We start from the raw sequence: 23,135 nt of genomic DNA, 5'->3' as shown, positions 1-23,135 counted from the left end.
ATATAGCCATTAATACTAAAATTTAGCTAATTTAATCTTCATTGAGACAGATACTCTCCTCCATTAACACCTTTATCCACACGGCAAGTTAAAATGAGAAACACTAAAGTAGGTGATGGAAGTTTGATGTGATAACCTGTAACAATACACGACACCTGCGCATAGATTAGATTTAGGAATAAACCTTACACTGTCTAGAATTAGAAGCACAAGCTACAGGCAGTGGTTTAGCTTCAGCATCTCCAGGCACTGGTCCTGTGACAACCCAGCCAAGTACACGGCTCACCTGCAAGCAGCCATCAATGACACTTGCACTGTGCAGCATATCTATACACGCAGCTTCATAACAACGGAAAGCAAGGCAACTATTGTAATCTTAAATTTTACTTCCTCTGTGTAAAATTTGTGGTTACAACTCTTACCAGCTATAGGATCCATGGCTTCTCTATTGCTTGGAGAATACGAACTCTGAGAAGATGAAAGCCCACCAGGGGAACTGGTAGTAAAGTGCATGTTTGACCTACGTGCACGGGGGCCTCCCAAACCCCGGCCCGGGTGGAACATCCTGCGTACGTGCCGAACACCACTGGACTCATCGTAACTAAGAAGTTAAGAAAACAACTGTTCGGCATTGAGTATTAAATCACAAGGACATTCAATAGGTGAAATACTCAGGTGCATGCTGTTCTTCATTCATAAAATAACAATTCAACTTCTGATGCAAAGCTACAGTACCCCATAGCTATGGTGCAAATCAGACTTACTCATCTGAACTCAAGATACCCAGTGCTGCGTACACCAAACTCCCATATTTCTGCAGCTTTTTATGATGTCAAAGAAACATCAGGATTAATTTCTTCTGTTTTTTAAAGATCAAAGTTTTCTACTCAAGTAATCTGAAAACTGACAAACACATGTCCAGCCAAACTTATTACAGAGACATAGGGATTTTATTCTCCCTCTCCAATTCTCATATTATGTATTGAAAATAATAAAAACTTTATTGCCGTTCCCATCAAAAGTACATAATAATTACTGTATTCCTTTTGACTTTTGTACTTCATGTTTTTATCCAAGAAATGAAATTTCATCACTTCCATCCTTAAGAACTGTAGGCTTCCAGAGTATTCAGCACTTTCATTGCACCCCTTTGTTTTACCTTTCCTCTTTTAGCCAAAGAAATACCACTAATCCCAGTTATGACAATGCCTTTCATGTTCCCATTTTCCTCCACTTCTCCATATCAGATGCTTATATTTCAAGTCATACCTTTTAAACATTTTTTCATATAAGAGACAATCAAGAAATTATTTAAATATTATTTTTGCCAGAACATTGTTAACATTCATGCCTCTAAGACAGTCTAGGCAAGGCTTCCTTTTATTTAAAAAATCACTAGTATGTTTCACTAGTGCAAAATGAAATAGTGTAGGCCTGAATATTTTTTTTACTGTGACTAGACTTTTAGCTTAGATCCTCCTACCTCCCATGTTCTTTATTTTTGTAACAGTATGCTTACCACTCATATGGTGTCCATTATTGTATAAGAGTAGTGTCCAACCTACTTTTCATGAAACACAGTTACAATGCAGAACCTCAGGATGTCATGGAGGTCAAAAACTTAAGACTGGAAGAAATGACAACTCATGGCAAGAAATAACTTGTAGCTATAATGAAAAGATTTTACAGAATATTTGCTTCTCTCAAACCTATCAGTTATGCTACAGTGTAAAACACTTAATATCTAGGGTGTAAGAGGAGAATCTCCCCTGACACAGAACACACTTTACCTAGCACAGAGTGCCTTGGACCTCTGAGTGTACTAAAACTGAATACTGCTGGAGAAGAGATAATGTATTAGATGGACTGCTGCCCCCATGTAGTTTGGCAAGCTGTTCATAACTAGACCTGGTAGAAAAGGCCAGTATCTGGGGACTTTTCAAGCAGACAAGGACTGTGGGATAAGTATCCTAACTGCAGCTTTTAATGTATTTTGACACTGTCCAGCAGGAGTAGGAAAGTGATCTTACCCCCATACTCAGCACTAGTGAGGCCACACCTTGAATACTGTGTTCAGTTTTGGGCCCCTCAGTGTAAGGAGGACATTGAGGTGCTGGAGCGTGTCCAGAGAAGGGCAACAAAGCTGGTAAAGGGTCTGGAGAGCAGGTCTTCTGAGGAGCGGCTGAGGGAGCTGGGGTTGTTTAGTTTGGAGAAGAGGAGGCTGAGGGGAGACCTTATTGCTCTCCACAACTACCTGAGAGGAGGTTGCAGTGAGGTGGGTGTTGGTCTCTTCTCCCATGTTACTAGTGAGGAAATGACCTCAAGCTGTGTCAAGGGAGGTTTAGATCGGATATTAGAAAAAATGTCTTAACTGAAAGAGTGGTCAGGCATTGGAACAGGCTGCCCAGAGAGGTGATGTAGTCCCCATCCCTGGAGGTGTTCAAAAGTGTGTAGATGTGGCACTTCAGGGCATGGTTTAGGAGGCGTGGTGGTGTTGGGTTGACAGCTGGACTTTGATGATCCTAGAGGTCTTTTCCAACCTTAATGATTCTATGATTCTGAAACAAATGTCACTCTTTAAGTCCTACCTAAGTGTGCACCCAAGTCTTACCAGCTATGCTAGAGTAAGAAAAACATGTGTAAACCTTGTGACAAACAGAAGTGAACAGCCAGGCAAGAACTATTTGTATGATTGCTGAAAAGCTGTATTCAATGAATTTTCAAATATTTTCCTGCTAAAGTAAGAAACTGGGCTTTCAAGAGCTGTCCCTAGACTTGTGGGAATAAAGGACTTACTTGGAAATGGCTGCAACAAGGTTTATAACAAGAAACACATGCAGCCTTCTGGGACAACTTAAGAAAAAAAAAGACATAAAAACAAAACCAAAATAATGCACGCATGACTAATCAATACATCTGACAGTGGCCTCATCTTTGAACTCTAGCAGACCCAATAATAGAAGTATTTTTTTTTATTTTATATACATAATATACACACACTCAAACTGTAACAGAAATGTTCACTCTAGAAAAAGTGCAAGCAAAGAGCCCCTCTCTCCTTTTTGTACATGAAGGCTGTTATAGAGCACAGAGTTCTGTACAGCTTTAACTTCATATGAAGATGTTTAGAACAGCAATATAACGGTATAGGAGACCAGCTTTCTAACAGCTCCCTCACTTTGACAGTTATTCTTTCCTAGGCCATTTCTAGTCCCAAAATATATCCAAGAAAGGTCCATGAAGCTTTATTCTGTAATTGAAAATATTTATTTTTCTGGCTCTAATGTTCCCAAATTAAAAGTCATCTTGTGGCATCTCTGATACTGGAGGCAGAGAAAAAGCTGCAGAAGCATAAACTCCAATCAAACATCTTCATTTCAGTAGGAAATTAATTTAACTCTGTAGCTGGGAAAATTTAAACTCCCAGGCCAATATTGGAGGCCCACACTTTGCTACATAGTTATGGTCTGGAAGATGCTCTCCCCTCATCAATCTCATCCCATGTCCACCAGACAGAGAAGATAGCATGACTCTGCCTTGGGGGACACCTGACAGTGGAGGGCCTCCCTGGATGCCTGGGACCAAGCTTCCACGGTCAGAGTCGCTGTACTCAGCATCCTGCTCGTCGTGACTGCCAAGAGCCCTGCTCATGTGCACAAATAAAGATGAAGTAGAGATAACTGCTGTTACCTAACTTTGTAGTGTTCTTTGTGTTATTAGTTACTCCTTCACAGAGGCAATAAACACCTGAACTCCTTTACACTGATTCAATTATTGTGTAGTAATTACTATGTGCAGTTGGTCTGTCCTGACCCTAAGCTGTATTAACACTAACAAACTTGAATGCAATAAAACACAACCATAACTGAAGTGGAGCCATCTCATAGAATCATTAAGGTTGGAAAAGACCTCTAGGATCATCAAAGTCCAGCTGTCAACCCAACACCACCACGCCTCCTAAACCATGCCCTGAAGTGCCACATCTACACACTTTTGAACACCTCCAGGGATGGGGACTACACCACCTCTCTGGGCAGCCTGTTCCAATGCCTGACCACTCTTTCAGTTAAGACATTTTTTCTAATATCCGATCTAAACCTCCCTTGACACAGCTTGAGGTCATTTCCTCACTAGTAACATGGGAGAAGAGACCAACACCCACCTCACTGCAACCTCCTCTCAGGTAGTTGTGGAGAGCAATAAGGTCTCCCCTCAGCCTCCTCTTCTCCAAACTAAACAACCCCAGCTTCCTGAGCCTCTCCTCATAAGACTTTTTCTCCAGGTCCTTAAAGGCTATCTCCCTTCTGTCAGTGTAAGAAACTCCACTTGTCAGGGCTGGGATTTTTTTTTTTACTCCAGTAGCTTTAAACAAAAAGCCACTGTCAAAGTATGTAGTCTTTTTGTCTGTTGAAATGAGACTTCAGAGAGATTATTTACTGTAGGTAGGCTACGTAGCCTGCATGTTATTAAATAAAAAGCCCACACCAAAATATATTTCATCAGTTAATCCGGGGGAACAGGGGGAATTAAAAAATTATTCCTAGAGTAAGGATAAAAAAACCCCAATAATTCCAGCTCTTCAGCCATTAAGTTCAGAAAATCTGCATAACCTGCTACTAAGGTGGCTGAAACACAACATCCTACTTCCCAGGAAGTCTGGAAGTTTTCTGAGTTATATTACAACATGTTAGTAACACTATGAAATTATATTATTAAAACATGGTGTTAAAAGAAGTTAAATGAGTTTAAGCAAGTTTGAAATAATTCGTCAAAACCAGCTAAGCTCAAATCATCCTCAGATCACCATCTTCTTGTCACAAATACTAAACAGCACACTACTGAATCTGGATACATAAAGCAGCATCAAGACTATGATCAGGCAGGATAAACAACAGTGCAGGTAGAAAAACCTCTCAACGTCAAAGTTCTTTACGTGTGTTTGCTGTGAGAGCAAAGAACTGTGTCAAGTATACCTACAGCCTGTTCACAATCTGGTATTTATTTTTTTTTTTAAACTAGCAGGTGAACCTTTTTTGTTTTGACATACAGATCTTCAGCAACTTAAGTTCCAGGAAAACCAGAGATATGACCCTTTGACTATAAAAATCAAAACAAATCATCACAGCTATTTTATGAAACAGTTTAGCCTCTTTGCCTCAACTTGGGAAGGATATTAAATCTCTAGGAGCTCTGTGTTCCAGTGTAAGATGAGCTGCAAAGTCATCTGTGACATGATTCGGATCCCCTCCAGGTAACGCTGCACATATTGGACATATCTGAAATGAGAAAGCAAGAAAAAAACTTTATAAATTTTACACAAAACAGAACTCTTATCATTGAGTCAATAATTAGACATTGACTCTTATGGTTTAAAATCACATTCTAGGTATTCACAAACACCTGGAGAGCAATATATTCAAGAACCCCAGAAAATGTATTCAAGTGTAAACATTTAGACATCTTTTACTTTATGATTTTCAGAATGGTATAGAAACCAAAGCTAGAATTTTCAAATTCAATTTGCAATGTCTTGAAAATTAGTCTTCATATGCCAATTCTGCTGCAGACAGTACATTCTGATTACACAGGATTACAATTTGCCTGCTTGACACTGATCCCAGCAAAGGAGTCAGAATGAAACCACATGTAAGTATTTGCCAAAGTATCAAACTAAGACCACCCATCCAGGCAGTGCATAACTGCAGGTTTGGCAGAGAAGGGCTGTTCTCCATATATCTACACAACAGTATTTTGGGAGAACACACTGACATCTGCCTTTGGTTTGGCTTTTTTTTTTTAAACCAAAACACCACGTTAAATAAACAGACAAACAATGCCATTACAATTGCCATAATTATTACTTCTTTTTTTGAATGACGCCACAGACAGCGTAAAAAGCACCTTCCATTTTTCTTTACAGTATTTTCGCAAACTAATTTTGAAGTTTTACAGACGGCAAAGAAATCCATTCCACAAAAAATTTTCCCCCAATGTTAACTGCTCAAATTAACAGCACATTGACAGTTAAATGCAACTACTGTTTATGAATTTGTCTCTCTGTTCCTCATAGTCAAATAGTCTTATCTTTATGGAGCAACTCTAGCCGCAACATAAAGCCCAGGTTCGCAGTGTTCTTCAGGCATATACTCAAGTTATTGTCAGTAGATCTCGAAAGACCAATGGCATTAACATAAGAACACCTATATAAGAGCACATACATCTGTCTTGCTCTTACAGAGGTGAGGACAACATCTTGAAATAAGTTTACTGTAAAATCTCAGCTGCTTTTGACAGCAGCTGCTACATCTTTAATGCCACTGTAATTTTAGCAATCAGCTCTGAGCAGAAAACTAGGCATTTTAAAAGCTTTTTGCTATAACCCCTTCCCCTTTATTTAGAGTGTTCAGCATTTCTCTTCATAGAACTCCTCTCCCCAGATTTTTCACCACTACAAGCGGACATACAAGTTGAAACACCACAGAGACATCTTATAACAGCACAATGTAATACTCAACTATGCCAAGGTATCATACAGCTACCCTGTCAGGATATATGACATGATGTATATTGGACAGATGGTTCTGAAGTCTATAAGCTTAGAAGAAACACTTCTGAAAGCAGCAAAGCAAAACAAAGTTCTTCTGCTATCAGGACAAAGGCATTATGAACTGTGCATATTTGCCTGAAAAGACAGGGTCCTCAGATAAACATCAGTTAAGTTATAAGTAACAATGAGAAGAAAGGAAACTAAGTATCCTAACTCTAATTCTAAACATGAACTAAACTTCTCAGAACTCTCTGCCTGGGAAAAGGTACTGAAGCATTGTTACAAACAAATAAAAATGCAGTTAAGCATAAGCTCTGGCAAAATCACAATACCAATTGCAGCATCACTGATTTAAGCGTGACACAGCTAAAAATCATTGTTAATAGAACAAGCGTGAACAAACAGTGCACATGAAAGGAAAACATTGTCAGAAGTTTCTCCTCAGGTTATGACCATTTGTATTTAAAAACCATTGTGTTACCCTGAATGATGCCCAAAAGATGACTGCAAAGTCCTAAGTCAATTACACTCTCAGAATACCTGCCAGTTTCAAGAACCATGCTTATATTACCACTACCTCCCTATTTACATACAAGGTAACCACTTTAAGTGACAGTATTTCTGTAACCTCAACAAGAGACACTGTAATCTTCAAGAATGAAACAGGAACCACCCAGACTGCCTCAGACTGCCTATTTCATTACTGCAAGAAAAGCTCTCCTCAATTTTATCAGCAATGTATCAACAACCTAGTCCTTAAAACTCCTGTACAAGGAGCCTAGTTACTCCCTTGCTAAATGCCAGAAAGTTGCTGCAGTGCATGTAATAGTAGAAAATGTGTATCTCTGTCCTGAAATGAGATTCAAAGATTTCATTTGATGAAATTTCCTAAAATGTTTGTATTTACAATGCTAGCAGACTTCTAGTTGAATGCTGCATTATATTTGGAACAGTTGGCTGACCTGAAACACAACACCACCACCACCAATCACCAAAGTAACAGCCAGATTCTTCTGCACTGGCCTTAGAACACTTACCATTACCCTTAGATATTTACTGGTCAAGTAATCCTGGTAATTACTCAGGTTGAAGTCCTCACCAAAATTGTATGATTTATTCTTTTTAGCGTGTAACTGTAGAGAATTAATCACAGAACTTATGACTACTCCCAGAGATACCAGTACAATTTTCAATGAAAGTATCCAGAATTAAAACAATCACCTTTGAGGAAATACCATCAAACTCTCCTCCTGGAGTTCCTCTCCAGGACCTCAACATGCTGGAGTGCCCCTCCAAAGTGCCTGTATACCAATGCACACAGCACAGGGAATAACCATGATGAGTTAGAGATCTGCATGCAGTTGCAGGGCTACAGTCTTCTTGCCGTCACAGAGACATGGTGGGATGGCTCCCATGACTGGAGTGGCACAATGCAGGGATGCAGGCTCTTTAGAAGAGGAAGAGGAGCTTGCCTTTTATGTGAGAGAGCAGCTGGAGTACATGAAGCTCTGCCTGGAGATGGAAGAAGAGCTGATGGAGAGCTTATGGGTTGGGATTAAAGAGAAGGCAGGCAAAGATGGTTTTATAGTGGAGGTCTACTACAGCTCACCTGACCAGGAAGAACAAATGGATCAGGGCCACTACAGAGATATAGGAGCTGCCTCACACTTGCAGGCCCTGGTCCTCATGGGGGGACTTCCACTACCCCATTACCTCCTGACAACACAGCATGACAGCAATCCAGGAGGCTCCTGGAGTACACTAGTGGTAACTTCCTGCAAGTGATAGAGGAGCCAATGATAAGAGGTGTTCTGCTGGACTTCATATTCACCAACAAGGAAGGGTTCATAAGGGGTGGGAAAGTCAAAGGCAGCCTCGGCTGCAGTGATCTTAAGATGGCAGAGTTCAGTTCAAAACTGGGAAGAATGGCTGATATGCCATGCTGCCATTCAGAGAGACCTCAACAGGCTGGAGAAATGGGCCAAGAGGAACATCAGGAAGTTCAACAAAGGGAAGCACGAAGTCCTGCACTTGGGGAGGAACAAACCCAGGCACCAGCACACCATGGAGGCAACCCAGCTGGAAAGCAGTTTTGCAGAAAAGGACCTGGGGGTCCTGGTGGACCATGAGCCAGTGGCAAAGAAAGCTAATGGTGTCCTGGGCTGCATTAGGAAGAGTGTTGTCACGGGTGGTGATCTTTTGCCTCTATCTGGCACTGCTGAGGCCACACCTGGAGTACTGTGCCCAGTTCTGGGCTCTGCATACAAGAGACATGCTCAGATTGGAGAGAGTCCAGCAAAGCGCTATAAAGATGATTACCGGACTGAAGCACCTCTCCTGTGAGCAAAGGCTGAGAAAGCTGGGACTGTTCAGCCTGGAGAGAGCAGGCTCAGGGGGATCTTATGAATGTACATAAATACCTGAAGGGAAGGTGAAAGGACAGAGCCAGATTCTTTTCAGTGGTGCCCAGTGACAGGTCGAGAGGCAGCAGGCACAAATTCAAACACAGGAAGTTCCTCATGGGTATCAGGAAACATTTTTTCACTTAGAGAGTGACTGAGCACTGGCACATGTTCCCCAGAGAGACTGTGGAGTCTCTATCCTCAGAGATAAAGAGCTATCTGGACATGGTCCTGGGCTGTAGGTGGCCCTGTCTGAGCAGGGGGTTGGACAAGGTGACCTCCAGAGGTCCCTTCCAACCTCTGTCTGTGATCCCTGCCCACAAGTACCTAATGTTGCTATATGTACCAATGCCAAATGCTGAAGAAAAATCAGCAGAAAGTAAACCTATCTGCACCACTCTGAATATAAAAATGGCAAAATTTAATGGACCAAAAGTTCTTCAACTTATTCTTTGAAAAACAGGATGTGGGATGAAATTACTCTGAAGTTAAAGTGATTCCATTCCTGTAAACTCCCCTTAAAGGTCTTAAAATAAATACCTAAATCTAAACACATCTTTGGACAGACAAGGATACTACAAGCGGTACAAGCTCAGTAACCAAACAGAAATGATTGCTTGAAAGCCTAACACCACAAACATTTAGAATCCATACCATTTTCCTCTTTAGTAACGTTCTAGCCTTTCACTCTCTACAGTAAGACTGCGGTACCCAAGCAGTTTTTTGTGACTGCATACTAAACATTTAACACAAAAGTTGAATTCAAAACTTAGCACAAACATATACAGTCATATTCAAGGATTAAAATATTGTCCTTTATCATTGTCTGGAACAAAGCTATAACAATGTTGCAGACTGATTCACAAAAAGGAAAGAATTTATTTATTACACATAAAACTTTTCCAGTAATCAGTGGAGTAGCATCACAAATTTAGGCTTTGTGTGCTGAGTTCTAGAAGTCACAGCTGCAAACAAGGATGGGTCAAATTTAAAAACCTAGAATCTTAACATTCTGTGTCAGGAATGTATCACTGACATCAAGTGGTGCAAATCAGAATTGCAGTACTAAGCCACCAAAGAAAGTCATCCAAATGTGGAACTTTCAGTTGTGGATGCTATGTTTGAAAGTTGCAAAGTTAAAGAAAAACTCAAGGAGATGATAAAGATCTCCAGTATGTCATTAAGTTCAATTATGATCCTACAGTGCAACTGATCATGAAGTAAACTGTTTCACTTCAGATATTTAAGGATCAGAATACCTTTGAGTCTTAAAAAGGTGGACAAACCACCTCCCCTATCACTCCTTCACACAACACCCTTAATAGGCTTGGAGAGAAAAGGTTCAGGGTTTTTTCCACAGAATTCCTTGGAAGTTAAGAAAGCTAGAAGATTAGAGAACCTATAAGTAAGTTCTTCACAATTATTAGTGATAAGTAATCCACTTCAGGCATTCACATTTTTCTAGGAACCTATAGTACAATAGTTAACCAGACAAGGACACCCTGGATATCGTTCTGCTGACCTAGTTTCTCCTACTCCTAAGGACAATCAGGTTAACACCCCAGATTAAAGTGTTTCTGTTGACATTTGTTTAACAAATGTGTTTTTAACCATGTCAAGTGTCCTAATGGCTAGGGATGGGGAGGGGGAACCCTGCTTTAACAGCAATAGTTTCAAAGCAATGACAACTTCTGCTGCATAAATATACCAGGTCCATTACAAAAGCTATCTGAAACACACACCAAAACTGTCTGCATGTCTTCCTCTCTCAAAATTACAAAAGACTGGCACAGCTATGAGCTTCCAGGACAACTACATACTGGTTGTGAAAAGGGAGACACAGCTAAGATAATAAGAACATTCTAAATTTTGTCTTACAGGATAATAAACTCCTAAACATGGCAGCCTTTACATCAGGACAACCAAACAGCAACCATAAAAGAAGAAACATGCTCATTATGTTACAATACCCAGGAAACAGAAGAATTTTGATGTCACCGTCAAATGTAGGTATGTCTTCTTACAAAGCATTTAAGTTAACTCATGCTTCAAGAAAGAAAAAGTACAGGATACCAGTTCTCCAGAAGAGACGCTTTTTAATATGTTTCCAACACAATTGAAAGCCAATTTTGAAACTTCTTACCACTTCTGTCGATGTTTCTGCATGCTCAGAAGTAACATGTTCTTGAAGAGATGTTTCCGTATAACCCATTTTCCCACAATACGGACAAGTGAAAGACTGTGGCTGCTCTACCGAGAAAGCTTCTCCACCATAGTACAAATCTGGAACAGAAAGTGTTTAAGTAGAGATTACTTAAAAACAGTAGCATCATTAATTTTGTTTATGTAAACCTCTGTTTATAAACGTGCGTCAATGTAATCACTGCCAAATTAATCTAGTATTTAACCGAAATGGCTGTTTTAATCTTGCATAAAGGCCATAGGCTAATATTCAAGAAGGGTTCAATTACTGATAAAAACTAGACAGACTGCATTTCATTTTTATCATCAAATATAACAGTTTTCTAATATTCAGTAGGAGCAAGGACTCCTATGATGCTGATGATGCTGCCAAACCTTCCCTTTTCCACCACCCCTCTTATCCCAGAGTCACCCTATGATGTTTTTCAATCATAAGGTGAGTTTTCAAAAGCTGAGATCAGCAATATCTCAAAAATTTAGATTACAGCTTTGAAGTCCTTAGTGACGCCATATCACTATTTATGCCATAGCTGAACCCACTCCTTTGGAATAAGTAGTTTTACAAATGTCTCAAATATAGAATGTAAAAGATAGTGAAAAAGGAATCTGATTAAACATTGGTTGCAATTTTTAGGTGTGTTGAATTTAAGCACCTTAGCACTACTGATTAAAAGCAAGCACTTTCAAGTTGCTAACACAGAAGTTACCCAAACTTACTGTGAAAATTTATCAAATCATGCAGTGAAAGAATGCTTTTCCCTCTCATCCTCTGCAGGTATTATGTATCCTACAGGAAACATGAATAAACTTCACATTCACACCAAGATATAAAGTGTGGTTTTCTCCAGCGAGACACTTAAAATCTTTTCACTGCCATTTTTTGCTAGGAATCAGTTACAAGTAACTGAAAAATATTTTCAAAGAATTATGAATATTCTGCTATGAATGAAAAATTGAACAAGTCTGAACAGATACTGGAACTGATGTTCTGCACCACAAGGCAGTATCTACCTAATGTGTTAGGGATTTGTCCTTCTGCTGGTTTAAGTCACAGCTTCCTAAGGGTTATGACATCTGCTACCAACCTCTCTTAAGGACATGACTGGGAAGACCAGAACAACGTTTTTGTTTCTGCAGCCTTACAGAGATGATGCTTAAGCTAAAAACATACATTTCTATAATCCACTATATTTAGTATTTTACATATAACTAGGTTTTGAGGGCTAACACTCCAGAACCAATACAGGAAACGAACTTCTCAATAACATGCTAGTATGCAGAGTTAAAGACACAGAATTAGACTGAATACACTGCAGAATAACCTTTATGTTCAGTAGGTTCCTAGTCCCCTTATTTCAAAATTGCTTCCAGAGAATTTAAATGCTGAAAGATGAGAGAAAGATACCCCATGAACAGACATGGTAAGAAATGCCCAAGCAGACAGACAGCCTTGCCAAAGAAAGAACAGTGTCCGACACACTGAGCGTTTTAACTAGTTCGTCAAAATAACGATCTCACTAAGGCTGAGAACCATCCTGAATGTAGGTTCATTTATTCACATAAATGAGGAAAACATTATATCCAACTCTCCAAAGTAAAAAGTTCCCAGTCAATTAAGTCTCTAGTTCTCCAAAGCAGCATTTGAGGTTCCATTAAGCATTTTTTGAAGTAAGGCACAGAAGTAACTTTTCATTCGAGAATGGAATTGCGTATCAGATACGATCAATACAGAGAACTATACAAATTGAAAGTCAGTATGAATGTAAGTTGGAACACATGACCAAAAGATTAGCATCCACATCCCTGCCAAACTGAGAGTCTTCTATATATTACTGCCACAAACAGATGCCTGGAATCATTATTAGAGGGAAATACCAAGGTCCTTGTTCAAGGACCTTGTGTCAGGACTCAGTTCTGAAATCATCCGAGTCAACCAACACATCAACAATGGGTATTTCCTTGACAGGCTGTCAGGCATTCAGCTGGCATCCTAACAAGACATGCAGTATGTCTTAATTCAAAACAACTGTCCTTACCTGATCCCCTATAAATCCATGGAAAGAACCAGTGAAGCTATGAAGATTGGTGCTTGAAGATATGATTTAGTGGTGGACTTGGGAGTGATAGGTTAGCAGTTGGACTCTATGATCTCAAGTGTCTTTTCCAACCTTAATGATTCTATGATTCTATGAAGAAGGTCTACCTTCCCACATTTGTGGGAGAGGTCACTGGCCAACACTTAAATATTCCATATTCAAGTGAAGACAAAAATACTACCAGCTTGGAAGAAAGCTTCTTATAAACTCTTAAATCTGCTTGTTTGGTTTATAAGCTAAGTATCAATCAGCTTTAGAGTATGTTCTAAATCCTCAAAAACAGGAACAGCAGCAGATTTCCCTATATCAAAGCTGTTAAAACTATCTGTAGTTTTATATACATTACTCACAGTAAGCTTGTGTTTATTCTGTATGAATGGACTGGTACTACAATTACTCTGGCAGGTGATCAGAAAAACTCGGTCTGACACAGTATTACACCATTAGCTTTCAGAACTCTGACAGTCCCTACATACAGGTGTTAAGCAACATCATCCTACAAGATGGACCAATTAGATTTACTTACATGCACAACTATCTTTTGACTTGAATAGCTTCTCTAAAATTACAGCGCACGTATTTTCCAGGTGGTGACCAGCCTTGTTTCCAAGTCTTCCATTCTCCTCTTATTTACATGATATGGAATAGAGACTTATATGAAAATTAAGTTGCTCCAAGTTTGAGGTGTTATGGAGACTGGTTCAGATACAACACACAGAAGATCTACATAATTCACAGAACTTCAAGATTTTGGAGCTCCTAGGCAGTGCCACTTCAGTACATATTTCACTAAATACTCCTCTGAAAGTTTCTCCAAGAATCACATTCAGACTCGCATTCTGATGTAGCCAAAAATCTGAGTGGAGGTAAAAAAAATTACCAATATGCTGCAGCATATTAGAATACGAAGAGTTTACATATGTCATGGTTTCAAATGAGGAAAGCACGAACAAGGTTTACATGGGACGAAGTTCTAAGCAGTCACTAAAACAGTCTCTGAATGGATCAGCCGTACAGACTTTAGAACAGATATTCTTTCAGAAAAATTTATTTGTAAGATGAAGGATTCAAAATCATGGCTGTCTAGAGGAGATAAATGCAAAATGCTTCAATGAAGATGGATGACAATCCTCGTTGCAATTATATGAAGAAAAATTCTAATTAAAGCAGCTCATTACACACATTGTTACAGTATATAGCAAAAAGGAAAGCTTTAAAAAGCATTCTTTCTTCTACAGTGTCATTACATAGAGGAAACAAACTTTAGTTCTCACTTTTTCAATATCCTAAAGATGCAAGAGTTGGAACTTAAATAAAGATTCTGGGAATAAAATAAGTAAGATGGCCAACCTTTTGAACTAAATAATTAAGGAGAATTCTAAATTTAACTGCATTTCATCTGCACATATCAGCACACGCAAACACTATGTTGTTCTCTGAAACTCAATAATTCAATCATAACTTCTGCAAAAAAAAAATCTGCATACTTGAGAGAACAGCAAGAATACCAGTCAAACACATCAAAGGCTAATGACAGTTTTGTTTACTTGATCCTCTGGTCTTCCTCAAGCTTTGGTATGATACTTATGATGATGATGATGACCTAATACCTATTTATCGATTGGAGAATTTCAGTTTTCCATCACTGCAGTACTGCAATCACTGCAATACACACACACGCAAGTACACTAATGTAGAAGATTCCTTTGAGGACTCTTTCTAGCTGAGCAGAGTAATTTCTGGGACTTTCCAAGTCCTGGCATCTTATGTACTGATCTGGATAAGACAAGATGATAAGGGGGCAAGCTAATGGAAAAAGGGGAAAATCATCTTATTCTTTAGAGGATTTACATATTAAGGTTAACTTCTGCACCTACTCTCTAAAAAGAAAAAAATCCATTAAAATTATATGGTGGTCTAAAGAACTCTACCTATAAACCTCACTACTTCATGAATCTAAGTATTTTCAAGAAGTACCGACCCCAACTTCCCGGCTGAGCAAAGGGCACAGGGCCACAACCAATCTCAAGAGAGTGGTAAACTGATTAGCAGGCAGGTAAAAATATCTAAGGAAAAGATATGTTGTTAGCTCAGTCCAGGTGTGAGGAATTCCAGCAGTCCACACAGTTCTACCACAGAGGGAAGAAGTCTGACAGTACTGTCAAATCCTCTGTTTCTGGTCCTTGCCTTTATAGAACACGAAACAAGCCATTTCTTAATTAAAAAAAAAAATTCAGTTCCTTCCAGCCTCCTGATCATACTCCTGCATGTTCTCCCACTCATATCTCCTTCCACATCTTTCTCATAATACACAGCAAATGTAGATGCACATGCCAAAAAAAAAAAAAAAAAGCCTGTCAGAAGTTAAATCAGTCACTGGCTAATCCAAATGTTTCTCCTTTGGAAGTTTTATACCCCCTTTCATTTTTCCTCCTGAACTTTAATCTCTCCACACCTCTTACAATCAAAATCTGTCCCTTTTCTAAGCTGAAATACAGGTCACCAATAAATTTTTTTTTAAATTATAGCATAAATTAAAGAAGAAAGAGGCATTAAGTGATATGAATCTTTGTGTCTAACTTTAGTGTTGATTGAAGTTACTGAATGGATATTTTTCTGTTTCATTTTTACAAGTACATCAAAAAATCCTAAAAATTATGGACACAGTTATACTATTGACTAGCAAAGGCTCATTTGCTACGGAAGACCCTAAGAATTTGAGGTAGCGTGGGAAAAAAATGCAAAGGCCATGCCTCCATGGCTGTAAAGTGAGGCAATCCACAATTGTATTGATCTTTTCATTTACAGTTGTATTACTGTTATGATGCAACAGGCCTGTGACCAAAGAATTACCCCTTCTGACTACAAAGAAATCTTTCAGATAGTGTATTTTACTTGTTACCAAATACCATCCTACACAAAAGCAGAAGTCCATAACTCTCACACTCCTCTGGATCTCTAAAGCCCTCTTTTCAAAGTAGCCAGGAAGACAAGGTTGCTTAATAAAAAAGAAAAACGGACTAAATCCCATCCCTCTAGGAGAATATTCATTACCCACACTGCTTACCAATTACAGCAAGAATACAAAGGAGTAAAAGGATCAGAATAGTGTCTAAAGGAGCATCAACAATAGTTCATGAAGTTAGATTTCAAGCTCAGTGTTTAGATATTACAGCTTCTTTTGGGGAGTGGGGTGGGGTGTGTGACACCAAACCAACCAAATTTAATGTGAAAACTCAACCAAAAATGTGAGTTTTGCTTTATTATCCATCCGTAGCTGCTGACTGCTGGTATTTGATATCTAAATCTAACTAACACGTTCTTAAACTTGGCAGGAGGTTAGCAGTGAGACAGAAATACAGTAGGATTCCCAAGATAAAAATCAATCTTTCAAATAATGATTCAGAACTACATTTTATAACAGCTTGTCCTTGCTTTCTGTTAAGACATATTTCTTTACAAGGGAACACAGCAGTCAGGAATTTTAGTTTCACTTTTCTTCGTATGAGTAATGTAATTTCAATTTAATATATACATATAAACAAAAATGTTGCCATTATACAATTTGCAGTGTATTTGATGAAATTTTTTTTCAATCTTTGAAGAAACTAAATGGTGGCAACACACCACATTTTACAAAGTCCATATATTCCCTGTATTACCAATCAAGCAGCCATACTATAAAAAACAGTATTACCCTTAAAATTGCTGTTAGTTCTGCTTTGCTGCAGATTTTCTGAACAAGGAACATTCTAAAACCTCCTAGGTACTCTGCTATAAACCTAAAGAAATAATGCTTACCTACCCTCTAATTATAAACATTTGCTAAATGAATAGGCCTACAGGAATCTTACGGAATTCAGCCCAGCCCTGCCCCAGGCAGGCAGACAGACCTGGGCAGCGACACTGCACGGCCAGGAAGCAGCTCTGCGGAGATGGGGCTGGGTGCAGGGAGGGGCAGCGAGCTGAGCAGGGGCCAGCCACGTGCCTAGAGCAGTATGAGTAGGGCTGATCCCCTTGGCTCAGCACCTGTCAGCCTCATCCAGGCACTGCAGCTCATCTGGGGCCTCCTAGTACAGAGGAGGCAAACTGAAGTGAGTTCAGCAGAAGACCATTAAGATGGCAGGTCTGGAGCACTCACCCTGCAAGGAGACACTGCAGGGCCACTGCTGGCTTAGCCTGGAGCAGACACCTTTAGGTCACCTAACACCTGCCCCCATACCTACAGAGACACGATAAAGAAGATGTAGCCAGGCTCCTCACAGTACCTGAGGACAAGCAGATATAAAGAACACTTTCCCGCATGCAGACAGGCAGTGGAACAAGATACCCTAACAGTCCCTGTGCCGTTTCCATTCCTGGAGGTTTTCAACGCCCAAGTGGGTAAAGCCCTGACTAACCTTGTCTGACCTCACAGCTTGGAGCAGAAGGTTGAACCAGACACCTCAACCTCCAAAGATCCTTTTCAAATAGAATTATCTTATGACTGATTCTATGAAACAAAGATACACAGTGATATAGCTGTAATACTCACCTAGACTCTAATATTCTGTTAATCACCAATATTGTCCTGCTTTACAGACTGGGGTGGATCTACTCTCAACTGGTGGGATCGCTACTCACCTCACTTGGAACTCTCCACTTTCACTACAAAGGCAGCACAAGAGCACAAGCACGCTGCCAGGGCTGACAGTGATTACATGGTGGGTATTCAGTTATTCATCCAGCAGCAGCTGGGTGTTTTGTTTCCCCAGCACACATCAGGGCCCTCAGCTGACCAACAGGCCTTAGATGCCTTGACCAGCCTCAGAGTAGACCTCCACACATCCCCTCTGCCCATGAGCTACATCCAAGGTCTGACCATCTGGCCATGAACTATGCTGCAGCTGCACCCAGCCCTCCTCCTGCCTTAGACTGGTTTCCTGCACAGACCCCAGAGCTCACTGGGACTTGCTTTGCCTGGGACTGTCAACAGGACCTGCTTCCATTACCAACGCTGCCCTGCACACCCTGTCAGTGAGAACACTGCCCCCACCTGTGCTGTGGTCACCTTCAGCTTCAGGTTTGTTATTCCTTGTGGAGCAGCCCTGCTCTTGCCGCTCCCCAACAATAAGAACCACATGCTGAAGCCATGAACGAGCACAGATACTAATGGAGATGAGAGAGGATTTGCAGCCCATCTGCCAATACTGACCAGTGCCAAAACAGCAGCTGCTGCCCAAAGGCAGGGTCAGCTAGCTGGGGAGCAGCCCTGCTAGAAAGGACCAGGGGATCCCAGTGGACAAGCAGCCAAACACAAGTCAGCAGTGTGCCCCCGCATCACTGAAGGCAGACAATGACCAGGGCTAAATTGGTAAGAGAATGGCCATGAAATCAAGGGACATGATTATCCCATGTTACTTGGTACTTGTTAGGTAACACCAGCAACACCAGGTTCTGTTTTGGTCTCTCCAATTCAAACCACATATTGAAATGAAATGAACAGGATCTGGGGTAGGAGGGGTGTATGCATGTGCTTTGTGTGTGTTGTGTGTGTGCACACGTTTGTCAAAACAGTTTGAGGTTTGGAGAACTTGACGTAAGAGCGGTTGAAGGAATGGGGTTCATCCACCCCAGAGAAGGCTCAAGGTGGATCTCGTTTGTAACTTCTTGTACTGAAAAAGTAGTTGTAGAGGAGTAGTCAGTCACTCAGAGCATAGAGGTACACTCTTCAAAAGGAAGCATGGTGACAGGCTCCAGGCACAAGCCGCTGCAGAGGAAATGATGTTTGGATAAAGGGAAACAAACAAAACCCCCCAACATTCACTGGAGGAACTAAACGCTGGAGTAGGTGGCCCAGAAGTGCTGAAACATCCCTTGAAGGAAATACTCAGGACAGCTCAATGGGATAGCCCAACTTCCGTCCCTGCTTCCAACAGGAGGTTGAATCGGATGATGTCCACAGACCCCTCCAAACAAACTAGACTATTCTACGCTGCTCTGCCTTAGCAAGATACACACTCACCAGTCAGATCTTGTTCTAGCAGTTGGGGAAGAAAAAAAAAAAAAATCATCACAAAATGCTCAAGCTGAATCCAGTCAGACATCACACTACATATCAAGACAACTGTTATTTAAGCAGCCTCCTTTACCTAAGAATTAGGCACAAAAGGTGGCAGGATATTGTGAAGGTACACTTGTTCTGTACTTTGATAAGTAACATGATATGATTTTGGCAGAGAATTCTACTAACAATTTGGCTTACTATTTCTTTGCCAGTGTAACCCCTTTAAAGTGGCAGGAATAATGTGCAAGCCACATGTTTAAAATCATAAAGCATCCTAACAGCTTAGGATTCTTTTACTGGAGAAAGAAAATCAGAAAATTTGCTCTGAACTTCTCCATTGTCCTGACAAATTGTCCTACAAAAAGCAGAGAAGTACAATGACTGCCTGGTAAGCACATTCCTGTTCTTTACACAGGCCTATTACAATTCTACTCTTTGACCCCTCAGAAATAAGCTAATTGGATTTGTGTTTTAAAGGCCACTTATTACATATGAGACTTCATATTTTATTTTAAGCTCTGTCCCTGTTATAGCAGCATGTCAATCTTGGGGGCGTGTGTGTGTGTGTTTTTAAGCATTTTTTCCAGTGACTCTTCTGGGGACTGAAGAACAATAGTACTGCCATTGTTCTGGATTCCATCTTGCTTCAAAATTAATATTAAGTCATACACTGACTCCTGAAAGACAAATATGTCAACCAGATGGTACAAGAGTGAACACACAGGTAGCCAGAAATCTCTAGGACTTTTTATTTGTTTTCAGTGTTCTCATATGGGCTCCTATACCAATCTGAGTCTCAGGGAGAAAATAAATAAATAAATAAATACCAAGATGACAACAAAAGCTCCTTCAGAGGAGCTGATGAAGTTCATTCACCTGATGAAGTTCATCTTCTTGCAATATACTCTGCAACATTATTACAGTAGCTACAAACCCTAAAAACTGATCAGAATTTTCATGGAGGTAAACAATATGTTAACTTCTATGCTGAAACAAACCCAGATACGTAGTATCATCCATGTGACTAGCTGTCCACCACAAACCTGAACTTGGTCACAGCTTTAGGCACCCAGTACTTGAGGAGACTCCACAGTTCTCTGGGTATAGATAGTGCTGGCCAGAATGGTAATGGGAAGTATAGGGTCCTTTTCCTCAGCTGCTGATGGACCTTGAGCAAATGACTCACTGATCCCCACCCACACTTTTAAAATCAGAAAAATGACGCTGACTTCCTCTGAAGTGCTTGCATCAGTTTTGCAATGGAAGGATCCCTAATTCCCCTTCCTTCTCCTTGGTAAAATGTTCATCCTTTACCAGCTGTGCACATCCCTCCCCACCATGAGCAAAACCTAAGTTTACTCCTATTAAAAATATCTTTCATATCTTTGAATCAAACCTGATTACAGCCAACGGTACTGAATTTGTCAATGGCCAGGTAAACTACAGCTGACACATGTACCCAACAGCCTTTCATACAGTCTTTCTACTGAAGTTTTCCTTACTTAGAAAAACTCCCTACTCATACCATCATATGTTAGAAAACATTCTCCCTTCATTTGACTTCCCATCTCAAGAGGGAGTAACTGAAGACATAATCACTTCTATGCCATTTAGTTTTACGTTGCCAGTCTTCCCCTTCAGATTATTTTCTTTTAACCCATTAGTATCTGCTTCCTTGGTTACTTATAATATTTACTAGTACAGCTATCCTGACAACTCTGAAATAGGTCATTCTAGACTAGTTCTACCATTCATCATTGATTTTCTAATTAAACTTAACATCCCTTCACTCCTTATTTTTTAGATGTTCCTCAAAGTCACATGATCTCCTTGGCTACACAAGGTCCTTTGAAAAGCTACCGTAGTTTCCCTAAGCATCTGTACAATACTGTAAAGGCACTGTCCTTTATGCCTTACATTCTACAGGGAACTGTAAAACAAAACACATTTTCAGAATGATGTCACAGACCTTCCTGAGCTCCAAGGAATATGTTATTTATAAATATTCCCTAATCCATTCTCCAGTGTACAGGCTTACAAGGTCACTAGCACTCAGCCTTTGCTGCGGTTCACAATACGGTGGTCAGGTATTCTTTCCTGTTCTTGTTCTACAGTGTTAATCAAACTAGAAGTCTTGCTGCAGAGCTGAGCTGCAGTATTTTTTTCCCCACTGGTTCTGTGGGAGCAATGCTCAGGTATCAAAATGTACGAAATTTCTAGAGCTTGTTTTCTTATTCTTAGTTTAAAAAGTCCAGTGGCATAAACACTATGCAATGCAGAAGTGACCCTTGGAACCCTATTACCCATCTCAATACTTCACTATGAACTAACTTTCTTCCACCTCAACATCTGTATTCTTCATGCAGCCTTAAATAGTAAAAATTAACCCCTCTCTGTCCCTACAACATACACGAATTAAATATATCTTTTGGTTTAATGCATTTATCACAGACATTCAGAAAGAGAAGTATCTAAGTTGCAAGACAAAACATTTCCTAGATGTTCTTAGGTTTTTTATGACACGTATTTTTTAAGACAGTTTTATTTAGAACAAGGTTCCTCACTGCAGTATACTGAAAGCTTTGACATTTAATGTTAGCATGTTTCAGTCCTCTTACCCCTATGATGACGATTTAAAGTTTATGGCAATTACGTCCTTTTAGCCCATCTGTAATATCCAAGAATAACAGTTACTAAGGGGCTAAGGAGTTTGAACTGTGCATCTCAAACAGTGGCCAGAATCCTGAATTAATATACCGTACACAGCGACTTTTATCTTAGCATAAGTGAGACAAAAAAAAAAAAAAGAAGCCCATGAAGAAATACGCACGCTAAAACAGTAGCATGCGCTTTTGATAATGCACTCAATTATTTTCTTCAAAACCCTGGATTCCCAGGGTCTGGATATTTTGAAGTCATGACCAGTCAGTCTTACTGCAAGCAGAAGCCTGAGAATTAAAAGGAAATGAAAGAGATATTCATTCAAATGCTGTTTTGAGAAACCAACTCCATATTTATATAGTTATTCCCTAGTCTTTAAAGCAATAAAGAAGCAGATTTTCCTTCTGTTTTAATCAAAAAGGTAAAGAAATAATTTACCATTCATAAGACTTCAGCTTTTAAGAAATCATCGCATTTAAAGAATTTAAATGTAAAGAACAATAAAACCAGAATAGCTAAAAAGATGTCATTAAAATGCTAGTCTGGGCTCAACATAAAAGTGAAATACAACACCTTAGAGAAGCGGTTTGTCACAGAACTATCTTTTGAGTTACAACGTGTTACAAATATGATGCAATATAAACAAGCAGCACACTAGGAGACAAGAACAATTATTCTGTATCTTAAATATTGACATGGCTTTACAGTCAGAAATAACTCTTAAGTTGAACTCCTTTGAAGATCTAAGAAGGCTACATGCTAGCCCTTGCCACTAATCTTTTATACTCAGCACAGCCCATCACTACTACCCCTGCTCTACCTACAGTCCCATATAAGCCACCAGTGAATAACACTCCTACAGAATCTTACCAGGATTTTTCCACTTTACACTGTGGCACTTATGTTAAGCTTAAGGGGGAAAAGGCTACCACATCTTCTGAACTGGACGTTAATTAGGAACAGTCGTTATTAATTATCTTTACTAGTCTTATTTAACCTGTGTTATCAGACCAAGAGAGATCAAAAATATATACACACCAATTAAAAAGAAATGTATAAATCAGTTCTTGTATGCTAACAACCAGAGAAAACAGGCCTGTTTTTCAGAAGATGAGAACTTGCTCTTATTTTCAGTGTGCTAACGGGGGAACTGATTAGTAAGTAGAAACATGAAAATCCAT

At 39.8% G+C, this 23,135-nt stretch overlaps 2 protein-coding genes across 6 annotated transcripts in view; one reads left to right on the top strand and one right to left on the bottom strand.

The window, feature by feature from the left end:
* Positions 1-23,135, top strand: part of FUT10 (fucosyltransferase 10) — a 91,274-nt gene that overhangs the window by 4,142 nt on the left and 63,997 nt on the right. The gene's annotated exons all lie outside the window — the stretch shown is intronic.
* The window catches only part of LOC104046023 (E3 ubiquitin-protein ligase KCMF1), a 53,605-nt gene that overhangs the window by 4,901 nt on the left and 25,569 nt on the right, over positions 1-23,135 (bottom strand). For all 5 annotated transcript variants that reach the window (XM_064438803.1, XM_064438804.1, XM_064438807.1 and 2 more), the window contains 3 exons: positions 11,093-11,232; positions 5,175-5,276; positions 423-597 (listed from right to left, as the gene is read on the bottom strand). In XM_064438803.1, the coding sequence (XP_064294873.1) occupies positions 423-597; positions 5,175-5,276; positions 11,093-11,232 (417 nt within the window). The remainder of the gene's footprint in view (positions 1-422; positions 598-5,174; positions 5,277-11,092; positions 11,233-23,135) is intronic.

The sequence above is a fragment of the Phalacrocorax carbo genome, chromosome Z (genome assembly GCF_963921805.1).
Source record: "Phalacrocorax carbo chromosome Z, bPhaCar2.1, whole genome shotgun sequence".
NCBI lineage: Eukaryota > Metazoa > Chordata > Aves > Suliformes > Phalacrocoracidae > Phalacrocorax > Phalacrocorax carbo.
Note: the sequence above shows the minus strand (reverse complement) of the source record. Positions and strands in the feature narration are given on the sequence as shown.